A 23,459-nucleotide genomic window follows, 5' to 3' on the forward strand; every position below is an offset into this window, starting at 1 on the left:
TAACTTGTGCAACCCATCAGGCGTTTAGGCCCAATTTGAGGAATAGTGGGTGTGGTTACAACGCCGTTACAATGCTGAGTGCCGAGGTCTTAGTGCACTGAGGACCAGTGATACACCATGTAAGGCGTCCTTCCCCAAAAGGCTCATACTTCTGTAGAATTTTGAAAAATATAGGTCAAACCCCAAGGGGGACCATCACATGGAAGGCCGAAACGGTTGAAACTCCTTTTAGTCGCCTCTTATAACAGGCAGGAATACCTCGGGCCTATTCTTACCCCGGACCCTGTGTGTGAGGTGAAGAGGGGAAGAGGACGTGACAGAGGCAAAAGTAGAAGTCATGGACAAAGGGTAAAGTTGGTCATATTTTTGACGAGCCTCTGTGTAAGATAACCAATCAAGGGACTTGCACATGTGGATCTACTTTTCTTTCTTGTAAGGTGGGCAATCTGGTGTGCATGGATAGTAAAGACATGACAATTGACATACCAAGGTGAAGGAACACAGAGGCTCCTCTCATGAACTGGGTAGACAGTCACCATATTGAGGGTCTGTTGTTCATCTGGAAGACATATGTCCGAAGTGCAAGCACCGAAAGCACTTCATGGGTGACAGGATGTACAGCTTCACGTCACACCAATAACAATAACATTGATATTCTCTTGAAAACCAGAATAAAGGTGCCAGTAATGATGTAGTTGTCCTTACAACCTTTCTGCACACATAAAATGAAATGAACACCCCATCATTTCAGATTGACCTGGAGTTCCTCATTAGTTTTAACGATAAGGTCACTATGAAAAATTACACCCTGGACCATATTCAAGGACTGATGCAGTGTAATTTCTTATTTATTTATTTATTTATTTATTTATTTATTTATTTACTTACATGTCAAGTTGTGTAGGACCAAATTGAGGAGCAACTCTCCAAGGTCATTGGGACATGTCAGTCCATGAAATTACAACATAAAAGCAATAACAGATAAAAATAAAAGTTTATGAACCTCAAAAAAGTCCATCGATAAGTTGAAGTTAATGCAATCAACAATACAACAAGTATCAGCTTGAGCTTTCAAGGAACTCCTCGACAGAACAGAAGGAGCGACCTATGAGGAAACTCTTCAGTTTTGATTTGAAAGCACACCAGTTACTGCTAAGATTTTTGAATTCAAGTGGTAGTGTACTGAAAATGGATGCAGCAGTATACTGCACACCTTTCTACTCAAGAGGTAAGAAAGTCCGATCCAAACGCAGGTTTGGTTTCTGCTGAGTATTAACTGAGTGAAAGCTGCTTATTCTTGGGAATAAGCTACTATTGTTAACAAGAAATAACATTAAAGAATATATATATTGAGAATCCAATGTCAAAATACCCAGACTCATGAACAGAGGTCGACAAGAGGCTCGTGAACTTACACCACTTATTGTGCGAACTGCCTGTTTCTGAGCCAAAAATATCACTTTATAATGGGAAGAGGTATCTGAAAATATAATACCATATGACATAAGTGAATGAAAATAAGCGAAGTAGACTCATTTTCACTAGTGGTGACTGGGATGTCTCAAAGACAGCCACAACCACAAAGAGCTGCAGATTGAGCAGCAGAAGCAGCTTTGATCAACAAGAAACCTGACTGCATCTTACTGAGAGACTCCATGTTGCCAAACTTGTCTTAAATATTAAAAAAAAATGTTTTACTGGTGGTGAATGTGTCCCTCTCTGTCCTAGTACAAACTAGGTAGCAGGGAAAGTGTTTCACTCCAAGCTGGCAAGCCTGGCCCTCCTCCCAATGTGTATCCAGTGAAGGGAAGGCTAGAGCATTCAATGATCTGTTATCACTCAAAGAGATGGCCACAGAACAGCCAGATGTTTGGAGCTTGATACACTTCATGCACAGAGCACCTGCTGTGGTATCAGCAGCAAAGCACCCACTCTGATCAGGGGCTTTTACCATGGGTACCACCCAGCCAGAGCAAGGGCCATCTGGCACAGTAGCCGTTACCAGGAATTCTGATGTTCCAGGATGAAAAGCATCCACTCTGGGGCATACATGGGGAGGCAACAGCTCAGATATGAAGTAGTGTGATCCCTGTGTTGTCAGAAGGCTCAGCCAGATGGGTACATAACAGCTACAGTAACAGCCACAGTGTGCTGGTGACCTAGTGGAGTGGAGAGGGGCTACATAGAGGAGAAGGAAGGGGAAAAAGGGAGCCACACCATAGATGTTAGGGAGGGAGTTCTTCCCCAAATGGCTCACACTACAGTCAGAAAACTGGGAAGTGGGAGTGAGACACCAAAGGGGGACTAAAAATACCAAAAAGTATGAAAGAGAAAAGGCGAAGGGAACAAAACTGCAAGAAATACAGGAAACCAGGTGGACAGCCAGGTCACCATAAGTAAGAACAATGAGAGGAGTGATGGAGGGGACAGTGGGGAAGGAGTGAGGATGGAGACGGAGGAGCAGCCCATGGAGGAAGAATGGGCTGCAACATCTTGGTGCCCCATGTGCACCACACATGGTCTTACAGATGAGCCATGAGCCCCCTGAGGGGATGATTGGTGTAAAGAGAACAACAAGAGCTTGAAATGAAGGAAAATCAACTGTCCTTACCAGTACATGAATTACACAACTGTTAGCTGCAGCAGCAGAAGGCAGAAAATCAAAGCAGTAGCCAAAAATCATACACTCAACAAAGTGAAGCCTTCTGACAAACACCAAATATTGGAAGAGAGCAGCAGCAACTCTGAAGTTGCTGATAATATGCTGGACATTGATTCCTCCAATAATGATTTGTACACAAGTAGTGATGAAAACAGTGAAACAGTGAAGAAGGGGACTTCATTGTAGTTGAAGTAGAGAGCAAAACTGCCACAAGTTTTCACTATTATGTTGCAGAAGTCATTAAAATGTACAATGATGTCTGGGAAGGAAATTCTTTTTAACAGCATTGTTTCTACTACAAAATTTTAAGCTGCAGAGGATAATGATTCCTTAGTTGCTTCAGATGCTAGGGTATGCTATGAAAACATGATTTTTATCTAGTTTGATGTCACTGGATTCATTGTGCAGTAGTTTTGTTATTTCCACGACGATTTCATTAATATAATTGTAAAGGTATGTTTAGCATTGTTACTAATGTTGTTGCTATGAATTTTTATACTTATGGTCCTGTAATTCATTTGTTTAACTGAGCAGTACTTTTAACCCTGACATACAGTCCAGTTAACCCAGCCACTGGAGTTAATGGGTCCAAAAGTAGCGTCCAAGTTGTTCTCCATTTCTGTAAAATCTGTGTGAGATACTGCAAAAATGAAAGTATCAGTAGTTTCTGTATATGTTTTCCTCCAGATTCATGAATAAAAATTTAAAAGAAAATTATTCCTTGAGTAAAATTTCAAGGGAAGAAGAAAACAGGTCCAGTTAACCCCCAACTTTGCCTACGACTGGACAAAGACGAGTAACACTGTGAAGGAATCACCAGAAAAGGATAAAATATCTGCCATACTTGACTACTGGTGAAGCAAATGAACTATTAAAGCTTCAGACCAATAAAGCATATCATTGGTAGAAAATTGATAATTCTATGACTCTGCCCTGAACTATGAAAAGATCTTTGCTTGTGTTTATTGTAATAATGTGCTGGATGTGGAAAGAAAACAGTGATTCTTATATTGCGCTTCTGAATTCTGAAAATGTAACATCTTGAAGCTGTGTTCTTTAATCTGTACATACTCAAAAAATGATTCCATGAGCTACTAGTGAGTGGAAAAATGCAGAACAAAGTAACCTCATCATTTTATGTTATTTCTATCAGCAATTATTCATACTGGCACTGTAAATCTAGCTTAAATAAGGAGTTTCATTAAGCCTGGTACATGGGTCTTCCAGTCCAGGTTATGGGCTTTTTAGAGCCACCAAAATGATCAGTATCTATTTCTTGGATTTCCTCATATGGAGATATTATAGGTATGGCTTCTGGTGTTCTATTAAAATTACTTAACTGTAGACCTAGGTAACAAGGCATGCCAAAATTTGATGACAGTCGCATGTTGATATTTTCACATTAACTAAGAGTTTAAGAAGGGAACTGGAAATATTTTTTGTTTATGTAAAAGTATTACCAGCAAACTTGGCAAAACTGGCCTCCTGTGACAATGCACGTGGAGGAGCATTAATATATATTAAAAATGACAGTGGACCCCTGATAGAACCTCGTCTTTCTAAAAGAGAAGACACTTATGGACCAGGTTGCAAGTGATCTAGGTTTTAATAGGTGATGTGCGTGGCCAACAAGCAAACAGTCAAAAAGAGTATAATATGTGCTGTGCTCTGGAGAAGGCATGCATTTTTAAGGCAACATATAACATGGTAGTACCAATATGTCCTGAGTAGCCTTGGGTATTGATAGCTTGCTGCCATTTAACAGTATGTGATCAAATGCATTATACTGGTGCAATGCTATGTGCTGTCATCATGGGTTATCATCAATGACCACGAATGCTGTGAATTGTGGGTACTCAAAGCAGTAACCAGTACCTTCAGGAAGCTATTGAAGCCAAAGTGATAGCATTACTTCAGAAACATGTAGAAGCCACATTCGAGTATACTGTGATGTACAGGGTTATGTTTACAAAGCCTAATCCTTCTCCTGAACATGAAAAGCACCAGGAACTGACACTGAATGGACATTTATGGTGTATGTTCACTTTTTAGCTCTACTTCATTAATGTTAAATGAGCAATAATAATATACTATAAACTTAGATCAAACCATAGTAGCACGAAAGACCTCAGAAACATGTCAAAAGACAATGACATATTTTCTTGGGGTTATGTGGAGTGGAGGTAGAGGTAGAGGAGTCAAGTAATTTCACTGTAACTTAAATAATTTGCTTGAATTGTGACAAATCTTATTTATAGGACATTAAGGGATAGTCAGTGATAACTGAATAAGTAGCTTAACAAACCAGATCAGTTTCATTCTTGGCTCCTGCCAGGCTGAGCATCATTGCCAGGAAAGCTGAAACTGCATCACTCCTCCTGAAACAAAGACAGACAAGAATATAACAAAACAGCACACAATTTGAGTTCATATAACCTGCACATATAACGTAACAGTTAAGGAACAGTGGATGAAGGCACTTCCTACCTCAGACAACAATTATTCACTCCCCACCCCCGAAGGTCACCCCCTTCCACAGCATCCTCCTACCTCAAGATCACACCTTCCCTCCTCCTCTCTTGTCAATATTACCCCCTTCACCTCCCCCTCAAAATCACCAATCCTCCAAACATTCCCCTCAAGCTTACCATTAACATCTTCTCCTCAATATCGCCACCAACTTCCCTCTCCCCTCCCCCATCTCTCTCCACCATGTATCACTTAATATTTCTTCCAAGATGGTGGATATATCCCCTTGTGCTGTTTAAAAATTCAACATGGTGGAAATAGTTCAGTTACAATGGCAGGAAATTGTTGGTATAAATAAACCCAAGATGTCAGAAATGGTAGGGCATTTTATATCTATGGCTATGTTGAGGAGAGCCCACTTGTACTGCTTTAAAATGTCCACAAGTCCCTCACCTGTGCTCTCCTCTAATTTCTCAAAATTTCCCAAGCTTCCATGTATGCCCTAAACAACTTAGGAATATTGTTGCTCCACCATGAACAATTTGGAGCTAACCATCATATTATTATTATTATTATTATTATTATTATTATTATTATTGTTGTTGTTGTTGTGCAATTTTCCCATATTGTCACCTGAGTTGAAAAGAAGAATGATACATAGAAGAACTGCCAAATGTGTTGCAGGAATCAGTGTAGGGATCTATAGTAATAAGTTAGGTGTGACATTGAGGTGTTTAGTTGAAGGATTGCCATGTGTGTTGCAGGAATCAGTGTAGGGATGTGTAGTAATAAGTTAGGTCTGACACTGAGGTGTTTAGCTGAGCCTGATCTTGTTGTGGAGTACATAGTTATGAGATGTCCTGCACTCGCAGCTCCCCATGGTTTTGAGGGATTATGCAGTCATGCTGTGCTGAACTTTTTTAAGTTATGGTAGTTTTGTGCATTGCAACAAGATTGATAAGAACCACACCCTGGAAAAAAAAGTTATGAATTGTTTATGAGCCATGAAAATGTAGACATGTAACATGGAGTACATTCATTTCTACCTGTCATACAACAGCAGAAAAAAGAAAAGTCTTGAGACAGAATGTAAATATTAGTCAGTGCATGATAATAATAGACTGTCAAATAAGTGTACATGTAACTTCCTGGCAGATTAAAACTGTGTGCCCGACCGAGACTCGAACTCGGGACCTATGCCTTGTGCAAAGGTCCCGAGTTCGAGTCTCGGTCGGGCACACAGTTTTAATCTGCGAGGAAGTTTCATATCAGCGCACACTCCGCTGCAGAGTGAAAATCTCATTCTGAAAACATCCCCCAGGCTGTGGCTAAGCCATGTCTCTGCAATATCCTTTCTTTCAGGAGTGCTAGTTCTGCAAGGTTCGCAGGAGAGCTTCTGTGAAGTTTGGAAGGTAGGAGATGGATACTGGCAGAAGTAAAGCTGTGAGTACCGGGCATGAGTCATGCTTCGGTAGCTCAGATGGTACAGCACTTGCCCGCGAAAGTCAAAGTTCCCGAGTTCGAGTCTCGGTCGGGCACACAGTTTTAATCTGCCAGGAAGTTTCATATCAGCGCACACTCTGCTGCAGAGTGAAAATCTCATTCTGGAAGTGTACATGTGTTTAACCTGTTACTGTTATTGTTGCAGGTGACATAATTGTGTATCCCCAAATGAAACAACAGCGTGAATATTCAGTGACCAAAGTATTGCTCTTTAATACAATGATTAATTTGAATGTCAAAGAGAATAAAGAAGTTCTAGTTGAAATAGCTTCATAACATGTATTCATTCCAGTGGTGGTTTTAAAACCCTTGATACTGAGGTAGTAAAGTGATATTATTCAGATTAGGTGATCCATCCATGCTACAATTTGATGCTAATTGCAGCCACGTTCAGCAGAAATAATCAAATTTCCTCAGTGGTATCAGATAACTATACTATCTGCAGCAGTGGCATTCCTGAAACAATGAAAATGTACACGCACCAAAAAAAGTTTTGCATCACCCCAGTTCCCAGAACTCCTGAAGACAGATGTTGACTGTAGATTTTGTATCACAGACACAGTCCCTTTGACTGTTGAGAGATGTCACTAAACCCACCCAAAGATGTAAACAGCCATGCATGATAAGTGCCTATTAGATGGAGGGGGTCTGACAGCCAACCATTTCCAGTCATTCCACCAGGCCTTGTGTTGTCTGTAGTTCAACCATGCCTAGACAGTCAATACCATAGTTTATTTGCGTCTGCTTTGTTACTTTGTGCCAGGAAGGGCTCTCAACAAGGGAAGTGTCTAGGCATCTTGGGGTGAACCAAAACAATGTTGTTCAGACATAAAGGAGAGACAGAGTGACAGAAACTATTGATGACATCCAGAATGAAATGTTTCGCTCAGGCCGCCCAAGGGATACTACTACAGTGGATGACAGCTGCCTACCAATTACGGTTTGGAGGAACCCTGACATCAACACCACCATGTTGAATAATGCATTTCGTGCAGCCACAGGACGTAGTGTTGTGACTCAAACTATGTGCAATAGACTGCATGATGTGCTACTTCACTCTCGACATCCATGGCAAGGTCCATATTTGCAACCATGACACCATGCAGCGCAGTACAGTTGGGCCCAACACATGACAAATTGACCACTCAGGATTGGCATCACATTCTCTTCACCAATGAGTGTTGCATATGCCTTCAACCAGACATTCATTGGAGATGTGTTTGAAGGCAACCCGGTCAGGCTGAACACCATGGACATACTGTCCAGTGAGTGCAGCAAGGTGGAGGTTCCCTGATGTTTTGGGGTGGCATTCTGTGGGGCCGATGTACTTGACATTATAACAGTCATCTTGGAATGGATGAATACAACTCCTGTACATTCTACAAGAGGATTTTATGCCATTCTTCCAGCAAAATAGCAGCAAGTTCAGGTAATGATGATGGAGTGGATGATGACCACATACCCGTCTCTCCAAAGTAGACCATAAATGGTCAATAATATTGAGATATGATGACTGTGGTGACCTGGCGACACTCCAGGAGTAAAGATGGTCAAGATAACGCTGAAGATAGCACTCCAGGAAACATGTACGCTGCACGCTACAATAGATGGTAAAGTCGTCCACAAAAAGGGAGCCTGATACATCAGCTGGGAGGCAATCCATTATTGGATTGATTGCTATGGCGAAGAGAGCGACGCTCGAAACTGAGCCCTGTGGCACCCCATTCCCCTGGCGAAAGGTGTCGGACAGAACAGAACCCACAGGTACCCTGAACTGTCGATCCATTAAAAAGGCAGGAATAAAAAGAGGGAGGTGACCACGAAGGCCCCACGTATGCATGGTGCAGAGAATGCCCGCCCTCTCACACTACATTCCCATTATCCTTTTGCCAAGTCCTCTGATATCTTTGACAGAACTGGAAGGTCATTGTCAAACCTCAACACTTTTTCTTCACTCTATTACAGATGGTGGTGGCCAGGGGAGTTGCAACAATTCATTCTCATTCTCATAAAACTAGTCCTGGATGATGCAAACTGTTTGAACAGAAGCTCTGTCATTTTGGAACACAGCAGTACCATTGTGGAACAAAAATTGTACCATGGGATTGACCTAATCAGCTAAAATGGTCACACAATCCATGACAGTAATGCTACCTTCCTTCTCACAGTGCTGCTGGCTGATTTAAGCATAGTCTTAGGATGTTCTTTGAGCACTGTCGACTGGGGTCTCCTTGCCATCACATGAGCACCAATGATGAGTATCATTGCAACTCCACTGAGGTACCTGTGTGCTGTCAACAAATTTAAGCATACAGTGGATTCCGCTCTGCTGTTGACCATCTGGTTACCTTGTCGACCTTCATTATGAATAACTTCTTGCGGAAGTGCCCGACCGCGGCTGTGTTCTTTGATTTGGTGAAGGCTTACGACACCTTGAAGAGTAATGACAGACCAATTCAGCATTATGATATGACTGCCTAAATCATCACTGAACCCCTGCCATGTCTCACTCTTGGAATGTAAACTGGAGCAGAAGTTGGAAACTGGATGAAACAAGACTCATATGACCAAATGACTTGCTTCCACTGCTCCATAGTCCAGGTTTTATAGTTTTGGCACCACCTTGTCCTTTTATGGGCATTTGCATCACTGATCAGTGCTTTTGGAATTCCAGCCCATCTATCAATTCCCAGCCTATGGAGCTCCCTTTGGTTTGATTTAGTGCTACCAGGGTTCATGAGTATGATTTCATTTCTGATGTGACTTCTGCAGCTGCCATCCTCTTTATTTCTGTCACAATCCTCTTAAGTGACCATCTGTCATGGTCACACAACACACACTTTCATTGGCATTGTAACATAACACATGATCTTCTTCTGCTTTTCCTGCATGCAGTATAAATCTTTGATACAGTGCCTCTTGAAACATCAAACACATCCACTCCCTTGGCTATGGAAGTACCCACCATATGAGCGCCAACAGTTGGCCCATATTTGAATTCATTTAGCTCTGACATAATTCATTCACAACTACACAGAACACTTCCCTGGCCACAACTGACACTTGCAACATATTGACGATGTTGCAAATATGCCATTCATAGTCAAATAAAGTAACACAGTGTGCCTGACTAACATCTGTGTTTATCCCCAAGCATACATTCCTTGCAATGTTTCCATATCTGCATCTGTCCCATGTGTTTTATTACTTAGCAGCAGACACTGCATTTCTGAAAGTGAGCACCTATATGTGAAGGTATCAAATTTAAAACAGAATGTTTTTCTGAATATAGTAGCGGTCATCATAGAAACTATTGTCCTGTTCAGTGAATATTCTGTTTTAAATTTGTATACGTGCTTGCTTTGGAAACTGCCATGTCCACTGCTAAATACTCAAAAATATTACATGTTGGCACCTGAAGCACTTGAGAATGGCCTGTGAGGCTGCTTTTGGCTAATACCACAAAATTAATAAGTTAAATATCTGTAAGCAACAGCCAAGCCAGAACCATCACAATGTCCTTCAACAAATATACTGCTGTAGTAGTCATATGCAGAAAAACTTTTAAAGAAACTGAAGGCTGGCAGTCCAGCTGATAGCATTCTCTGAGGGCCACTGTCTATTATGGTGTGCAGGCAAAACTGACCAGTGCCTTTTGTTGCATAAGGAGCTCAGTGGAAAGCTGGAAGAACCATTTCATTGTTTACCTAAACCCATGTAACAGTGAGTAGCATGTCATCAGTGCCTGCTCAGCAAAGGTGCAGTTAGGACAATATGTCATGGAACTAACTGCTCTAGTACTAAAGTTGCACTTTGATCCAAACCACTGAGAATCAAGAATAATGAAGCATGGCAGAAATCACTTCAGTACTCACTGAGGTAATCAATCCACTGTTCTTGATAACGGAGATTCAGGTTCTGGAAGTCTGGAATGACACACAACAGTGAGGAATGGAGATCCAAAAACAAAGTTTTTTTTAGAAGACTGAAGATAAATTGACTCTTATGAACAGGAATATTATATAACCCAAAGAAAACCTGAAAAGAGTAAAATATTCAAGTAATTACAAGAAACAAGATTTTCAAATGAAAATGAAATGGGTTTTGGCAACCATAGATTCTTCAAAAGTAAATGGATAAACAAATCTTCAAAAATACTGTCAGTATCAAAGAAATAGCCTACCAGTATTGCAACTGAAATATTAATTACAATTGCTATAAGGTATGCTAGCAAAATATTTTCATTGAAAAATGCCACATGGTAGCCAATGAAGACAATAGAAGAGATGAAGAGAGAGCTAATATAACCTGTAAACAGTGTCTATAATTCCACAAAATCTGGTCCAGACACAGATGAAAGACTATAATGCCCTGTTAACTGAAAAAAAGTAATACAGGATCACAGCTGGAAATTACTTAGTTCATAAATTAACAAAACTGGACAACTTTTAGTTAAATTTTGCAACTTGTTCACCCTACAAATCATGTCAATGCATTTCCAAAACAATATATTGAAACAAAAGACTAGTTGAGCACCTTTGTTAAGTGTGTATTTTTTGTTTCAGAATCTCACTAATTATATAGGCTCTGCTTTGTACTCTAATTATACTTGATCTTATTTTTAGCCTTTGTGATGTCCAGCCCAGGAAAAGCCATCCCACTTCTTGATTATGCTTAATTTTTGGACACAATTGTAATGACATGCAGTCACAGAAAATTAGATTTAATAATGAAGATTTAGTTTTTAAATAAAAATAAATTATAACAATGAAATGTGTTCGTAATTGTGAATAAAAACAACCATTAGCTGTATAAGGGATGACAACAATGCAAATTGTGCTACATTAGGACTTGAACCCGGATTTCCTGCTTTATGCTAGTGGTCACCTTATCCTCTTTGGCCGTCTGTGCACGACTTACAGCCAAACCAAAACTTCCATATCTTGGAGTACCTGTGCGACAACCTGTAGTCGTACACACATTATTAATTCCCATGCAGGGGAGGACATTTCATACATTTCACATGTTTCATAATGGCTATAGTTGCTGCAGAGTCTGTTTCTTTGCACATGCATGGTACCTCTTAACAACACAGGCACTGCAATATCATATTTATCTACATCTACATCTACATCCGTACTCCGCAAGCCACCTGACGGTGTGTGGCGGAGGGTACCCTGAGTACCTCTATCGGTTCTCCCTTCTATTCCAGTCTCGTATTGTACGTGGAAAGAAGGATTGTCGGTATGCTTCTGTGTGGGCTCTAATCTCTCTGATTTTATCCTCATGGTCTCTTCGCGAGATATACGTAGGAGGGAGCAATATACTGCTTGACTCTTCGGTGAAGGTATGTTCTCGAAACTTCAACAAAAGCCCGTACCGAGCTACTGAGCGTCTCTCCTGCAGAGTCTTCCACTGGAGTTTATCTATCATCTCCGTAACGCTTTCGCAATTACTAAATGATCCTGTAACGAAGCGCGCTGCTCTCCGTTGGATCTTCTCTATCTCTTCTATCAACCCTACCTGGTGCGGATCCCACACTGCTGAGCAGTATTCAAGCATTGGGCGAACAAGCGTACTGTAACCTACTTCCTTTGTTGTCGGATTGCATTTCCTTAGGATTCTTCCAATGAATCTCAGTCTGGCATCTGCTTTACCGACGATCAACTTTATATGATCATTCCATTTTAAATCACTCCTAATGCGTACTCCCAGATAATTTATGGAATTAACTGCTTCCAGTTGCTGACCTGCTATTTTGTAGCTAAATGATAAGGGACCTATCTTTCTATGTATTCGCATCACATTACACTTCGCTACATTGAGATTCAATTGCCATTCCGTGCACCATGCGTCAATTCGCTGCAGATCCTCCTGCATTTCAGTACAATTTTCCATTGTTGCAACCTCTCGATACACCACAGCATCATCTGCAAATAGCCTCATTGAACTTCCGATGTCATCCACCAGGTCATTTATGTATATTGTGAATAGCAACGGTCCTATGACACTCCCCTGCGGCACACCTGAAATCACTCTTACTTCGGAAGACTTCTCTCCATTGAGAATGACGTGCTGCGTTCTGTTATCTAGGAACTGCCAATATATGGCAGTGACTTTCAATTGAAATGTCAGTGCCTGTATGGGAATTACATAATATGTGTACATATGTGGTGCATATGGGTTGTGACGCAGGAATGCTGACGTATGGAAGTTTGGGTCTGGCTGTGAATTATTGCTGGATACTGTATCAAAAGTGGTTAACATGGGTGCTCATGTAAGCAGGAAATCCAGGTTTGAGTCCCAGTCTGGCACAAATTTTCATTGTTGTCATTCCATTATACAGCTGCTGGTTGTTTATATTCACAACTGCAAATACATTTCCTGTATTTCATAATGGCTTGCATAAATGTCCAAAGGAACATATCTTCATTCTTCTTAACAACATAAACACTGCAATATCATATAAATTGTAGTTTATGTTTGCTGCTGCCAGAAATGGGGCAGTAAGGGTACTGCTTTATGTTATGAATGAGGTACTCACTTGCTCATGAACTCCTGAACCAGTCTGTGTGCAGCATCAAAAGCTGCTTGTGATGGTAATGACAGAACGGAATCCATGGACTGCACTATGTTTATGGCTGTTAAGTTTATTGCTTCAGGATCCATGGACATCTTCAGAAATCTGAAAATATCAGGAAAAAACACTGTCAGTCACAACTATATTGCTACTAAATCACCAGCATTAGTCATTGATTGCCTTACTCTGAATGAAGCACCGTGTGTAAAATTCTTTGGGTTGATACTCTACCAGCTCACAGGCATATGCCACCAGGTAACCTTCATGAAGTATCTGCCAATGCATAGAGAACTAATCAGGCTTATCACAAAAACTCTGAGGTTGAGGTCCAGAACACATTTCCTGATGACTACTTCAATTATGCAAACAGCAGCAGCTACAGCTAGGAGCCAACTTTGGATCTCTCAACTTGAGGAGATTCAACCTGGCCATCACCTTCAGAAACCCTCCCACCTGGGCATGAATAGAATTGGACCAGGTAGAGGTCATTCAGCCACCTTTGATGTGAAGTTGGAAGATCCAGGAGTAACCTCTGGAAATGACACTTCCCTGTGGATACCAACTGTGACTGCAGAGAACAACACACGATGGAACACCTACTGGTCAGTCAACTATGCCCTGCATTTGCACAGAAGTAGATCTTCTACTTGTGACTTTGAGCACAATTGATGTTGCAAGATATTGAGCAACAGTAGTGTAGCTTAGTAATTCTTTCTGTCTTTTGTTATTAATTATGTTTATTAATTTAAAGCGAACTCAACATTGAGATAAAGTAATCAAGAAGCTTAGTACTATGTGTTATGCCCTTGGGAGCAGCCTCTGTTGTGGCAGAAGCATGAACAGCATTAAGCAGTATAATACTAATTTATGGCTACTGCACTATGAATCTTAAGTTTCTACAATTTCCTTGTCTTTTGTTGTTGTATGCTGTGACTTCTTCTGCACCCCTGAAGGCTCTCCTCCTTCATGGGATCTATGGAACACGATGAAAGAATGAATCAATTAATTAAAGAAAGAAGAGAGATTTTGAAATATGTTGCTACTGAAGAATGTTGAAGATTAGATGGTTAGATCGAGTAAATAATGAAGAGGTACAGAATCAAACTGATGAAAAAGAAATTTATGACACAATGTTGCTGAAAGAGGGGATCAGTTATAGGACACAACTTGAGACATGAATGAATTGTCACTTTGGTAATGAAGGGAAGTGTGGTGTGTAAAAATTGTGGAGTGAGACAAATGCTGGACGTAGGTTGAAACCACTAGGTGGAAAAGGCACACACATATAATCTAAGGATAAGATAAAGAGTTTTCTGATTGTGATCATATAGCAACACAAACAAAATTAGTCATGCTGGAGAAATGCCTTATTAAGCCCTACCTAGATGCTCAATGCAAGTCTGACACACATTATTAAATATAATTAATGAGTATAGGAGTGAAAGAGACAGATGATGAACTATGAACTCCTGATGAACTGTTTGCTTTGCAGACCATAGCATAATTGTGTCACAGAGTAATTATGTACACTGCAGCTATCAGGATCAGGTGGAGGCAGCATGGATGCTATATTTTATTTCTTTTTGTTGAAAATCACTTGTGTTTCTGTTGTGGTTGTGGCGGTGGTGGTGGTGGTGGTGGTGGTGGTGGTGGTGGTTTGATCATCTGAAAGCAAATGGCAAGATGGTGGCTTTGAAAGAGACACAACAAGTGTTGCTTACTCTGTCCATAGATTGGTGCTTAGAATCACTGCCTTTATTAATCACTGCAGGTCAGAAGTTCCTATGTCAGATGTTTAGAGAGCTTTTCCATATGCACTGTAGTATTTATCTAGCGAGCATACGAGATGACCTTGATATAGTTTTCAGGGTCACTGATAAGGGGAGTATCAGCTTACACTTGACCTTGAGAGGAGTGTCAGGTTATGGCTGAGGCAATTTAGCATGGTACATTCAATGTCACCCACCCCACCCCCTACCCTCCTCTTGGGACCCTCATCCCCCAGAGTCCTCCACCACATCCTATCTCTCTCCTCAATAAGATTGTGGTGACTATCCATCAAGTTGCGTGTAATATCTTTGTTTTGCCAAGTTCTTTGTGGCAGTCTGTGGCCGCACGCAAAAGTTTACACACATAGAGAGTGACCAAGAATGTTTTTAACTGTATATGTGTGCTTCCGAGTAATAAAATAGTGTTAATTACATGTGGTACAGTGTGCATCATTGGATCCTGCAGTCTTACAACACTAAAACCCATACTGGTGACCACGAATTTTGTTTGCAAGTGCTACAACGAACTTTTGCACTATCGAGCAGTACACAATGGATCACTTGCCACCCACCACACCGCACATGTGCCAACTAAGTTTCCCAATGGATGCTTCGGCAGGGTTTTCTAATTATCCACCGTGTGTTTGTAATAGTTCAACACAGTTTCGAAAAACACCTACTAGCAATTTGCAACAGGACAGTGCTTCTGCATTCCCACAGCCACGTGTACCGGCATCAGGTATGAACAACAACTTTCCTTTATCGTACGTGAATCAGTAGTTGTGTGGCAGTGTTCCGTTCCGACAGAACGTTTTTCATGCACAAAACTTTGAATAGGAATATTTTACGTTGAGTATGAACTTTCCACGTGTTCCGAGTGCTCAACAATGGCTGACACAATGTGCTCAAACCCCAGTGACTATGTCTGCGGGTTTCCCAAGTGCCAGTGTGAACTTTCCACCCGAACCAGTGGTGGTACAAATCAAGCCGGACACCCAAGACGGGAAATTTCATGTCTATCCAGGAACCCTACAGCTTGCAACAGGCCCCTCCCCCCCCCCTACCCCCCCTATCCCCCCCACACTACCTGCGTCCACTTTACGAGTGTTTCCAGTGGCACACGCCATTCCTGCCACATCTACCGCGTGTGTTCAACAAACATTAGTTGATTTTAAAATTTTCAATGCACCTGTAGGTGAGGGGCCTGGAAACTGTACTCCATCATTCTCTGCACATCAATCGACTACGGTCGACTCTACTGTGCCGGTTCATTCTACACCTGTTGGCGTTACTTCATCGAGCGCATGATTTGCTGATTTCTCGACCGAGGTTGAGCCAGCTGCGCCTACCTTATTGCGTGCTACAGACAGTGTTGGAAGCTGGTACACCGCTACTGCACCCGAGCCAATTAGGCTGCAGAACTATGGACAGGGAGTGACAGTTTCTAATAAACAGTTATGTCATGACTTCCCCATCCATTGGCCGAAGCTACCACCCCTTTGCAAGGACCACCCACACATATGGTTTGCCTTGGTCGACCACGTCCTGCAGCTACACGGCATCGCCGACGACAGTTCGAAGTTCCTTTGCCTACTATGTCACCTCCATGAAGAACTGGACCTGATCTGCGATATTGTGGCTTCGCCTCCCACTATGGACAAATATGCATTCACCCGAAGCATCATCCTCGAGCGACTGTCCACATCGACAAAGGAAGCTATCTGCCTCAGCAGTCACAAATTGCTGGGTTCCAGATCCCCGCCGCAGCTCTGGCATCATCTCCGCGCCATGATAGACACACATCACATGCTAGATGTTACACTTTGGTCCATCTGGTTGCTCAAACTTCCTCCGGAAGTTCAAATTCAACTTCTCCATGTGACTTCAGCCTCAGTAGATGCCAAACTGAAGATCGCAGACCAGGTATACAACATTCTGCCTGCCCCGCATACTGCGGCCTCAGAGGTTGCACACCTGCACTGCAGCTTCCATCGTGTGGTACAGAGTATGCACGACTCACTCCACATATGCGTACAGATCCAATACCACCTGGCAGCCTTCGTCGTAACTCCTCTCACACCAGTACTACTGCAACGCCGCCACCGGAGGAACCTGCAAACAAGACCCCGCCCCTCCACTGCCACTTTGACCTCAGCTAGCATGACGAACGACGCCACGCGCCATCCCAGTTGGTGTTATTTCCATTCCCGCTTTGGTGATGTGGTTAAGAAGAGTCGTTCTCCATGTATGTTCCCAAACTAATAATGTGACCCAATTCAGGTGCTACGGGTCGCGTTGCACCGCACAGATGCCTGTCACTTAATACTGCTTCACCCCATGCACCAAGACGCTTGCATGTGAAAGATGCAGTGTCTCACCTTTCATTTCTAGTCAACATGGGGGCCAAGGTTAGTGTGATACCTTTGCCCGCAGGTATTGAATTTGAGTGTCAGCCTTGCCCCCTGCTTTGAGCTGCCGATAAGTCCACGATTCAATGTCACGGAATAACTAATTTAAGCCTTAAACTGCAGGACGTTAACACCTCCTTACCGTGGACTTTCACTATTGCAGAGGTGGACGAACCCGTGCTCGGGGTAGATTTTCTCCTAGCCCATGCACTGTCACCCAACCTACAATGAGGTACACGAACCATTAGCTCGATAGACAGTACCACCGGTTCAGGTATCTCTTCCCTCTCATCTGAGAGCGCCACTCTATTGTGTAAGGTAGCTGAAACTGCTGTTGCAGTGCTCTCTCTTAGATCACAGAATGACGAACTTTGAGACAGCAATGAAGCCCTTCACCTACGCATCGCCGCCATGCAAGCCAAGCTCACGGACAGTTGTAAGTAGGTCACCCAGCTGTCACACATGGCCACACCCCCAACCCCTGCACTGATTCCTCGCACCTGTCGCTGACATCACGTGACGTTTCTACTGCCGGACAGAAGCTGTGCCCGCGCCGCAACCAAGTACCCCACCAAGCTCTACGACAAGGGCTACTAGTGGATCACCACCACAGCTGCTGCCCCACCGGCCTGGGACACACAGGCGTGTGCATTACAGGTTAGTTATAGTGCATCTGGTGCAGGCCCATCATCCTCATCGGTGTTCGCCATCAACAACGGTACTGTCCACAGAATCAATACAGTATGTGGAAAGGCTAGGCGTTTAAATCTGGAAAAAACTTAAACATGCCAAAGCTGTTATTCAGGAACTTTTAGATAATAAGACTATTCACGATTCTTCTGGTAGTTGGTCATCACCCATTCATTTGGTACCCAAGAAAGATGACACTTTCCACCTCTGCGGTGATTATCGGGCACTTAACACCAGAACAATTCTAGATAGTTATCCCATCCCAAATATTCAAGACTTTGCTTCCAAACTGCACGGGGTACAAATTTTCAGTGTAATCAACTGTCACATGGTGTATCACCAACTGCCAATGGCAATGGAGGATGTTGAAAAAACCGCTATCATCACCCCGTTTTGATTGTTCGAGAATTTGTTTATGCTGTTCGGCCTTAAAAATGCTGCACAGACGTGGCAACGGTTCATCGACTCATTGGTCAGGGAACTGGACTTCGCATATGCCTACCTGGACAACTCGTTAATTTTTTCTTCCTCCCTCGAGGAACATGAACTACATTTAAATACAGTGTTCCAACTATTAAAAGCAAATTGTGTCACAGTGAACAATGATAAGTCACAACTCCGCTGCACTAGTGTCACTTTTCTGGGTCACAGGGTTCCTACTGGCAGCATCCACCCCATACCCGAATGGGTCGGGGCCATTAGTACGGTGCCTTTGCCTAAAGATTTTCAGGGCCTCCACCGCTTCCTTGGAATGGTAAATTACTACTGCAAACACATCCCCCACACCGCTGAAATACAAGACCCACTGACAGATAATCTCACAGGAAAAAACACTTCAGGGTCTCGGGTGGTCATGTGGACTCCAGATATGTGTTGCGCATTCGATAACCTAAAGTCAGCCTTATAGACAGCCATTACGCTCGCTCACCCCATTCCTGATGCTCCCATCTCGCTTCCTACAGACACGAGTGATACAGCAGTGGGGGCGGTACTTCAGCAATCCGTGAGTTCTGTGGTATGGCCACTCAGATTTTTCTCCCACAAACTGTCCACTTCCCAATGTAAGTGGTTGACCTTTGACCGGGAACTGTTTGCTATTTATGCTGCTATCAAATATTTCCAGGATGATATCGAAGGTCGCCATCTCATGGTAATTACCGACCACGAGCCATTGGTATACGATTGCCGTAACCCGGGCAAGGACTCGTTCGCAAGACGTTTTCATCATATGGACCTCATATGTCAGTTTATGAATGACATATGTTACGTCAGAGGGGCAGACAATGTCATCGCCAATTTTCTATCTCGTGTGTTGGTTTTATCTTCACAACTGGACCTCAGTGAACTCCCTAAATTGCAGACAGAGGATACTGAACTCACCACATTGGTTTTATCTTCACAACTGGACCTCAGTGAACTCCCTAAATTGCAGACAGAGGATACTGAACTCACCACATTGCACTCTGATGTTAAAACAGGACTAGAGTTAAGGATACTTCCTGGGTTTTCATCACCCATCTTGTGTGACATTTCAACAGGACGCATACGTCCAGTGATTCCGGCACCTCTCTGCTGGGACGTTTTTAATAGTATCCACGACTTGGCACACCCTGGCATTCATGCCACCACACATCTGGTATGTGAGTGTTTCGCTTGGCCTGGGATGATAAAACAATGTCGCAGTTGGGCACGAACGTGTGTGGCCCCCCATGGGTACGTTCGATGTGGCAAAAAGAAGATTCCAGCACATACACATCGATATTGTCAGGCCCTTACCTCTCTTGGTCCCTTTCTGTTACATACTGTCCACCATTGACAGGTTTACCCGCTAGGTAGAGGTAATTCCTCTCACTACTACCACAGCTGATGCAGTAGCCCGAGCCCTTTTATTAATGTGGGTCTCGTGCTTGAGCTGCCCGGTTTCTATCACCACTGACCAGTGCCACTAATTCAAGTCCACCCTCTTCCAACAGCTTTGTGAACTGAGTGGGGTGAAATGATTTAGGAATACAGCATACCATCCCCAGAGCAATGGGCTTGTCGAACGCTGGCACCGAACACTTAAAGCTTCCCTGATGTGCCTTGGAGGTGAGTGGGCCGACACCTTACCATGGGTAATGTTAGGCATTCAGACCACTTACAAAGAGGACCTTGGTGCATCCCTCGCAGAAGTACTGTACAGAGAACCCCTCACACTCCCGGCAGAGATAGTCGAGCCTTCACTCCCTCCAGATCAAAGCTGCGACTCAACATTCGTGGGGCATGTTAAGGAGTTAATCGCTAACATTCGCGTGCCTCCACCTTAACCGCATTCACCCCCTGCTGTATTTCTGCATAAGGACTTGGCATTGTGCACTCACTTCATGGTGCGCTATGAGACTGTTCGACCGGCACTCAGACCTCCATACTCGGGCCCGCACAGAGTCGTATCATGGCGTACCAGCATATTTGAGGTGCTTATTAATGGCACACCTCAAACGGTATCTGTCTGCCACCTCAAACTCACATGGTCTCTGGGAGAACTGCTTGATACCCCACCCAGTCAGCCATGATCCCCTGCTACACTCGCCTCACACGAGGCATCTACCGACAGTCCGCAGATGAGTGTCGCCTATTCCCGCACTTGTGACATTACCCACTCCCAATCGTGAGACAGTGCTACAGGTGCGTGTGACATTCCCATAGAGAGTGATGTGTGTGATGACTCCCCCTCCTATAGGTAGCCCCCCACCTCTCCCTTGTTAGGATTCAGAACCGTATCAGGGGCCAGCCTCGGAACGGGTGATGTTGCCACCGCCGACTCGTGTGGAGATCCTGTCGATCCGTATATGGGAGGGGTAGTGAATGTCAACACAGGTTTTATTTGTGACTCTAAAGTGTTTTTTGTTATGCAGCCAGATAATGTATGTATCTTCTGTGAATGAGCCAGGTCCCCCGATGACAACTTAACCCACATTCACCTTCTCCAGTCTGTCCCCTTACCTGTTGGTAGTGACCCATCCATGGTAAAAGTACTACATACTGCAACAGGCGTTTATTTATTTAATGTTCCGTGGGACCAAATTAAGGAGAAGTCTCCATGGTCATGGAACGAGTCAATACACAAAATTATAACACAATATTAGAAACGGACCTACTACGGTGTCGTAGCAGGCGGACAGGTGATACTCCGACGTGACGCGTCCGCGGATGGTGGATAGGGGTGTCCTCACCGGCTTGCCGGTGGATATGAGTTAAATAAAATAGCTCTCACGGACCAAACACTCAACCTCTATGGTTCACAACCATAGTTGTAATTCGGAACTTGCTACATCCAAGGCTAAATGCCTTCGATAGTCAAATATGGACGGAAATCTTTTAAGAAAATCTCCACCGCTTGGCACTACCCAAGGAAGACTGCACTCGGATACGGTGGGCAGTCACTTAAAAGATAAGTTGGATGAGTCGGAGCATCTAGAAATAACCAAGACAGACCAAAGACCGAAACAGAAATTAAAAATGAAACAAATAAATTATTTAGCAACATTTAACATTAACTCCCTGGCACAAGTAGGAAAATTGAAAATTCTAACTAATGAACTAGACAAACAAGGGATCCTAATAGCAGGACTACAAGAGATGAGCAATTCGGACCAGGTGCCCATGGAATCTCAAGGTTATAGAATATACAAAGGCATCCCGGGAGAAAGAGTGATGAAAAATTGTCCACAATTTGGTACAGGATTCATAGTCAACTTAAAAATAATTGATTCGATAACAGATTTCCAGGCCCAATCTATTAGGCTCTTGACACTGAGAGTAAAAGCATAAAATAAAATCTATACAATAATTAATGCCCATGCTCCCACGACTGATAAAAACAATAGGAGAAAAACCAGAGAAGAGACGGATGAATTCTGGGACCTACTAGATCAAACAGTGACGAATATAAACAAAAATCATAGTAAAATTTTAATAGGTGATTTCAATGCACAACTGGGCAATGAAAAGAGATACAGAGACATAAAAGGAAAATGGCCGGCTCAAAAACGAACCAATAAAAATGGAATAAGATTTGTAGAATTCTGTAGAAACCATAACATGATATCAAAATCGACCTATTTTATGAGAAAACCCAATAAACTAAAGACATGGAAACACCCAGATTGGAAAAAGGGGGAATGGCAATTAGATCACGTCTGTATGGATAAAAATTACCATAAAGAAATCTAAAATGTTAAAGTACTTAGAGGAATAGACATGGGGTCAGATCATTACATGGTGAAAATCAAATGTAAATTCACACCTGCAAAGAAACCAAAATCCAAATTTAAAATAAGAAAAATATATGACCCTCATAAACTAATAAACAATGATCAATATAAAGAACTAACTCAAAAAATTGAGAAAACTGATAAATTAGAAGAGATAGTCCCGAAACTAAAAGAAATAGCCGAAAAAATTGCCCCACCAAACCCAAGGAAAAAGCATCAATAGTGGAATGAGGAATGCGATAAAGCATTTGAAAATAGACACCGAACATGGTTAAATCATCAAAGCCAGAAAACAGAGAAATCACATGAAGAATTGACTAAACAAAGAAAACTAACTCAAAAAACAATCAGAAGTACTAAAAGACAATATCAAAAGAGCATTATTCAACAAATAGAAATAGATCATAAAAAGACAAATTCAAGGGATTATTATAAAATATTTAGTAAACAACTTCAAAAATATGAACCACCAACACTCATGCTAAAAGATACAACCGGAAAAATAGCACACAACGATAAAGATAATGCCCAAATTCTAGCAGATGCATTCGATCAACTACTGAATGGTGAAGAACCAAAAGAACGGCTTCATATAAACACAGAAACACCCATTAAAACTTCAACAGAATACATTGATCCACCAAATATTAATGAAATAAACCAAGCCATTAAAGAATTGAAAAATTATAAAGCTAGTGGCGAAGACCAAACATTTGCAGAGCTGTGGAAAAATGCATCAGAATCAAGTAAAGAATCACTTCACCAAAGTTTAATTAAAATGTGGAATGATGAAACATTGCTGGAACATTGGACAACAGCAGTAATACACCGTCTACACAAGAAAGGAGATAGAACTAATCCGGACAACTATAGAGGAATCTCTCTCTTGGATTGTACATATATAATATTTTCTAGAATAATTTATAATCGATGCAAAGGTGATCTGGAAATAGAATTAGGGGATTACCAAGGAGGATTTCGACCATGGCGCAGCTGTCCGGAACAAATCATAACACTAAAATTGGTAATGGATATTTACAAAAGAAGACAGAAACAAATTATTATAACTTTCGTGGACTTTAAAAAAGCATATGATAGTATTCACAGACCTTCAATGTTGAAAAT

General features: G+C 42.3%; 1 protein-coding gene across 1 annotated transcript in view; it reads right to left on the minus strand.

Annotated features, from left to right (window-relative positions):
- LOC126298546 (uncharacterized) overlaps positions 1-23,459 on the minus strand; it is a 439,384-nt gene that overhangs the window by 19,793 nt on the left and 396,132 nt on the right. The window contains exons 13-14 of the mRNA XM_049989905.1: positions 13,179-13,319; positions 4,968-5,040 (exon numbers count right to left, since the gene is read on the minus strand). Coding sequence (XP_049845862.1) covers positions 4,968-5,040; positions 13,179-13,319 — 214 coding nt within the window. The remainder of the gene's footprint in view (positions 1-4,967; positions 5,041-13,178; positions 13,320-23,459) is intronic.

The sequence above is a fragment of the Schistocerca gregaria genome, chromosome X (assembly GCF_023897955.1).
Source record: "Schistocerca gregaria isolate iqSchGreg1 chromosome X, iqSchGreg1.2, whole genome shotgun sequence".
NCBI classification, from domain to species: Eukaryota; Metazoa; Arthropoda; class Insecta; order Orthoptera; family Acrididae; genus Schistocerca; species Schistocerca gregaria.